Below are 6,385 nucleotides of genomic sequence, written 5' to 3'. Positions count from 1 at the left end.
CTCTGTCAGTTTTCTCACTCCATTTGGTGCTTGGCTGAGTTCTTTATCTCTTCATTTGATGTTTTAGGGTTTCAGGATTGTTGTATTCTCTGTTCGGCTTAGTTTTTCAGATCTTTGCTGTGGAGGGATGGCGTGGTGCTTCTGCCTAGAGCGCCATTTTTCGTACTACACAATTTTATTGCTTATGGAAAGAAAGGGAACCTTGTAACATAGTGAGGAGACTAACAGGTTTGGGAAGTGATTTTACTTCTTTGAGGGAAATGATGTTTTACACCAAGAAGAAGAATAGCAGTATTATTAGCAAACAAGGCTTAAGGTCATTAACTATGCAGACAAAATTTTTCTGTGAGTTCACATACACACTAATGGTAGATTAAAACATTCTGCCCATCTCAAAGGGAATGAAGAGTCCACATAGCAGAAGTTGGTGGAATATAACATGAAATACTCCCAGAGGGTATTCTCAAAAGCAGGTGTGTAACTCGTCATTCAGACACAGAATCTTGACTGTAATCCTTAGGGTCATGTGGTTATTATGGTGAGGAGTACATGAGAGAATCCACATAAAACACATATCACAGGCCTGGCACATAATAACTTCCTAGGAAATGTTGCCTATTATTACTATTAATAATTTAATTTAAGTATGCATATAGAATAATATTTCAAGTGTTTTTTTATTTAGGTCTTTTTGAGGATATCAATTGGATTTATTGAAAATGACTACATTTATTGTTTAATTTACTATGTTATATATAAACAATAGTAGCCAACATTTATTATCCAATGGTTTTATGATATGCAAGGCATTATGCGACACACTCTTAAAAAAAAAAGAAACCTATAAAGTGGTCTCTTTTACTATCTTTAATACATGAGGAAAATGAGGCTTGGAATGGTTGAAGTAACTTGTCCAAGATCACTCAGCTGGTGTAAAGATGGCATGGGGGCATTGTCTGACCTCCTCTAGCTTCACAGGGAGGAAGGAGAATCAAGATCAACAGCCCAAATCTGATTCCTATGAGGCAGAGGAGAGACATATCTCCTTGTCTCCACCGTCTTTACCAATTCTGACACCAACCATCCCTTCCACGGCACTCTCTACTTCTCTGCTGGGTTTGATAATTCATTGCAATGGCCACATAGAACTCACAGACAGTATTTACAAGGATGAGGTTTGTTAGGGAAGTAACAGGTTACAATTCAGGCTCAGGAACTCTCAGGATACAGTTCTTCCATCAGGACAAGCTCTTTTCAGCTGTGCTTGCAGGTACACCTCTCTGGTCCTAGGCCTCTGCCCTGCTCCGGCAACTGTTACAAAGTTCTTTTAGCCCTGCAAGTAAGTCCCCAGTGGCACCCCAGGCACTCAGCTTCCTCCCTCCGTGGGCCAGGAAGCCCACCACTCTGTATCCTGTTGTCATTTTTCTGCCACCACTTCTTGAGCTCTGTCTCCAGCTTCCAGGAGCTTCTCAGCACAGGGATCCTGGGTCCAAAGGACACACTCTCTGCTCCTGGCTGTTCTTCCTTGGTGGTGGTGGAATCCTCTCTCTGCTCTGGAATGGGCTTTCTTTTAAGGCAAAACTGACCAATCTTCTTGGTGAGCTAAAATTGCTTTATTTGCACAGTCCCATCTACTCCCAATCACTTGGGTGGGAGTTACAAGACCAGGGCTAGAAAGGCCACACAAAAGTGATCCATCGTACTGCAGCCAGTAAGTGACAAAACCAGGATTTCTACCCAGGGCTGCCTGATTCCAAAGCTGGAGCTCCTAACTGTTGTAGTCCATTGCCTTGTTGTTCATATAGACCAGGGTTCAGCAAACTATGGTCCATGGACCAAATCTGGCCTGCAGCCCCCTTTTGTATGGTCACAAGCTAAGAATGGTTTTTGCAGATGAACCTTTGCAATTAATTTGATGACAGGGGATGTTAACTTTGAATTCCAATTAAGTGAAATGCTATCTCCAAAAGAATTCCATTCTTTCATTGGTATATTTGCATTACAAAAAATTATTATTATTATTATATGTTGAATTTTGTCAACAAAAGATTGGAAGGAATTTGCGTTCTTTCTTGCTGTAGAAGTACTTGCATAATATCCTTGATTTTGTCTTTTGACCTACAAAGCCTAAAACATTTACTATCTAGTAAAAGTTTGCTGATTCTTGATATAGACCATAGCTAGAGTATCTGGAATATATGGAAGATTCTAGCTGATTCCTCTGCACTAATGCATAACCCTTCATCAGTGTGACTGGGAGGTGGACTTTGTTTCAGTCCCACCTTAATGTGTCATTTACTCTTTTTGACCTACAGGATCTGGTCTGGGCTAGAATGTCTTCTTCTTAATTCAGGGCTCTTATCACAGGGACACTGGGGTAGCCATGAGTTGGAATCGACTTGACAGCAATTGATTTGGTTTGTTGGTTTATTACAGGGAGAGCCTAGCCTATGCTTGTGAATCAAGCTGCACCTTAACCTGAACATTCTGTCTCAGCAGCCCCTTGAGCATAGCACTCTGTACCTAATCATGAAAGTCTGTTTCACAAGAAGTGTCTCTTCTTTCCTATGTAGGGTCTGACCTAAAGATAGAGTCCCCATTAGGGCAGAGCCATGACATCATCACCTCAGTTATTAAACCCCTGCAACAGTGGTCAAGATATGACTGTGTAATATTTTTAATTCCGTTTTTCTTGATGAGAAAAGGAGCCTGAGTTACCCTCTTCTTTCTCCTTTTTGTGTTCAAGCCTAAAGAGATCTGTTGACTGACCTTTGTTGTTTTTGTTAGGTGCTGTCAAGTCGATTCTGACTCATAGCGACCCTATGTACAACAGAACAAAATACTGCCCAGTCCTGCACCATTCTCATGATTGTTATACTTGAGTCCATTGTTGCAGCCGCTGTGTCAATCCATCTTGTTCAGGGTTCTCCTCTTTTTCACTGACCCTCTACTTTACCAAGCATGATGTCCTTCTCCAAGTACTGATCCCTCCTGATAACATGTCCAAATTATGTGAGATGAAGTCTCGCCATCTTTGCTTCTAAGGAGCATTTTGGCTGTACTTCTTCCAAGAGAGATTTGTTCGTTCTTTTGGCAGTCCATGGTATATTCAATATTCTTCACCGACACCATTATTCAAAGGCATCAATTCTTCTTCGGTCTTCCTTATTCATCGTGCAGCTTTCACATGCATATTAGGTGATTGAAAACACCATGGCTTGGGTCAGGATCACCTTAGTCTTTAAAGTGACATCTTTGCTTTTTAACACTTGAAAGTGGTCTTTTGCAGCAGATTTGCCCAATTCAATGTGTCTTTTGATTTCTTGACTGCTATTTCCATGGGTGTTGATTACGGATCCAAGTAAAATGAAATCCTTGACAACTTCAATCTTTTCTCCATTTATCATGATGTTGTTTATTGGTCTAGCTGTAAAGATTTTTGTTTTCTTTATGTTGAGGTGTAATCCATACTGAAGGCCGTGGTCTTTGATCTTCTTCAGTAAGTGCTTCAAGTTCTCTTCACTTTCAGCAAGGAAGGTTGTATCATCTGCATATCACAGGTTGTTAACGAGTCTTCCTCCAATTCTGATGCCCTGTTCTTCTTCATAGAGTTTGTATGATTATTTGCTCAGCATACAGATTGAATAAGTATGGTGAAAGGATACAACCCTGATGCACACCTTTCCTGCCTTTAAACCATGCCATAGGTTGGTTGAACTTGGCCATGGGTATTCATTTTAATAAACCAACCAGTTGCAATCGAGTCTATTCTGACTCATGGCAACTCCATGTGTATCAGAGTAGGACTGTGCTCCATAGGGTTTTCAGTGGCTGATTTTTTGGAAGTAGATCACCAGGTCTTTCTTCTTAGATGTCTCTGGGTGGACTCAAACCTCAAACATTTCAGTTAGCAGTAGAGCATGTTAACCATTTGTACCACTCAGGGACTCCATTCATTTTAATAGGTGCTCTCCTTTAACTGCTTCAGTTTTATGAGTTTTAACTAAGTGTTATTTTTATTGACATGCCCCTACGTTATTTTATCCCTAGGATGGGACCTCTTGTGAAGTCTTGGGTGAGTGACTTAACCACCTGGGCCTTGGTTTCCCTATCTGCAAATTGAGAATTGGCCTAACAATCTCCATGTTCTATTTCAGTACTAAGATTTAGGAGTAAAAACTAAATAGACAAATTAGACATTCTTACCTTTTTCTTCCTTTCTCTTTAAATAATCCTATGGGAAATTTACGGGAGAATAGAGGAGGATGTTAATTTCTTCCTGCTTGACTCATAAGCCATTTCTATGCTCAGGTGTTATTAGTTGCCGTCAAGAGGATTCCAACTCATGGAGGCCCCACGTCTGCAGACTAAAACTGCTCCGTAGAGTTTTCAAGGCTGTGACCTTTTGGAAGCAGATTGCCAGGCCTCTCTTCCGAGATGCCTCTGGGGGGGTTGGAAGTGCCAACCTTTTGGCTAGTAGTCGAGTGCTTAACCCTTTCCGCCACCCATGGATTCTCATGATCAGATAGGGTGTGAAAATTTATCTCCATAAAGGAGACTGGCAGTTTTCCCAGCCAGGCTACAAGCCAGTTTCTCAAGACATCAGACCACTCCTTCTTCTAATTTTAAAACAATATTATCTTTCTGGGTGCTTTCTCCTGACGATCTACACCTGCACATAGTCTTGTGCATTGTATGCAGTAGACTGGGTTATTTTTCAAAAAGTGAATTTATTCTTGTCATTCCCATGCTTCATGCCATCTCCTATGCTTACGATGCAATCCTACCTCCTAAATTCGGCCCACATCTCTCTTGTTTCTTTCTCTTTTTCACTCTAGCCATTCCTTCTTTCTCTCAGTTTCTGGAAAGCACTAAGCTCTTTCCTGACTCAGGGCCTTAGCAACATTTCCCTCTGCATTAATTGCTCTCCCCTGTGCATCCTGCCTCAGCCTGTCTTCACTTCCTTACATATGTGTCTCCTTCTCATTTTTGAGATCTTATTTCAAATGTCGTTCTTCAAAGGAGCCCTCCACACCCACCCAACTGGAAGCAGGTTGCCCCTGTAAAATCGTAGAGTCTTTTGCATTACAAACATATCTTTATCATGATTTGTGATTTTTTTATTTTTGTTTGTTCCTTATTGATCATTCATCTCCCCCATAAGGCTGTAAGATCTGTGAGGACAGAGATCATGTATCATTTATTTGCCAGTGCATACCCAGTGCCCAGCACATAGTACATGCTCAATAAATACATATTGAATGGATGGAGGAGTGATTACTACTGCCTTTTCAACAAAGTTGTTGTATTTACTACTGATTTCTTAGATTTCCTGTCCTTCATCTGCTAGAGAGATGAAATCCATTACCACGATAAAAAAAACATTTTATGGGGTCAGTATTCTAATAAAAGAAATACAAAAAAATTTGCATTTTTTTTTTAAATATGAAAATTTTTTGCATTTATATTTGTACTTTGCAGATTGGAAATAAAGGAATCTACAAAGCCATCAGTGAACTGGATATCCTTCTTTCCTGGATTAAAAACTTCCTGGAAAGCATTTCGTAAATCAAGAAGCCAAGTGCATTAATTTGATAGTTATTTTGAAATACTATGAGAACACCAGAAAAAAATTTCTAACAGTGTATTTCTTTTTAAAAATTCTATACAGAGTACTAACAAAAAGTAAAATGATTCAGAATAGACTAAAAGAATTTAATGTAATAATGTTTTGAAAACAAGCAAATTATCACTAATGTGTGTGTTATTTGTGTTTTTAAGGAATATTTTCATTCTGAACTTGTTTTATTATTCACAAGTAAATGGTATAAATTTAATTAAAGGTGTATAATTTGAATTAACACATGTAATATTTGTAGAGGGAAAATAACAGATTTCTGGCATATAATATAATGTTATTGAGCTGTAGGTAGATGCTATGTATATGATCATTGTCTATTAAGGGCTTGATGATTAAGTAAGCCCAGTGTGAACTTAGCTCTCAGTAGATGTTAATTTCAATTAAATAAACTGTTTCTCTTGATCTGTTTTTCATGACAGTATGCTGGAGTTTCATCGAGTGCAATGGCTAACGATCAGATCGAGTCAAATAGGACACACAAGCCAACTAAGTTCTTTGAATGATTTACTGGGAATGTCTTTGTCTGATAACCCAAGCCACAAAGACCACATGTAACCAGACATGAAATGATGAGGAAGCCTGATAATGCTTCTTCCGGGTGCTGTACAGTTAGGAAAGGTGATAGAGGGCAAATAAAAGTCTAAATGCAGCTCAGATTCCACTACAATAAATGTGTCATATTGTCTAAAACTTTATTTGGACAATTAGCCCTTCAGGGTCAAGTCCTCAGTTTTACAGGCCCAC

The 6,385-nt window shown here is 39.3% G+C and overlaps 1 protein-coding gene across 1 annotated transcript in view; it reads left to right on the top strand.

Moving 5' to 3' along the window:
• Positions 1 to 5,580, top strand: part of IL26 (interleukin 26) — a 29,983-nt gene extending 24,403 nt beyond the window's left edge. Inside the window, exons 4-5 of the mRNA XM_004386418.1 lie at positions 5,328 to 5,393; positions 5,482 to 5,580. Of these exons, the coding sequence (XP_004386475.1) occupies positions 5,328 to 5,393; positions 5,482 to 5,568 (153 nt within the window). The 3' untranslated portion in view covers positions 5,569 to 5,580. The remainder of the gene's footprint in view (positions 1 to 5,327; positions 5,394 to 5,481) is intronic.
• The last annotated feature ends 805 nt before the right edge of the window (positions 5,581 to 6,385 follow it).

The sequence above is a fragment of the Trichechus manatus genome, unplaced genomic scaffold, assembly GCF_000243295.1.
Source record: "Trichechus manatus latirostris isolate Lorelei unplaced genomic scaffold, TriManLat1.0 scaffold00164, whole genome shotgun sequence".
In the NCBI taxonomy this organism is placed as follows: Eukaryota; Metazoa; Chordata; class Mammalia; order Sirenia; family Trichechidae; genus Trichechus; species Trichechus manatus.
The sequence above is the reverse complement of the archived record's forward strand: the minus strand, read 5'-3'. Positions and strand labels throughout refer to the sequence as shown.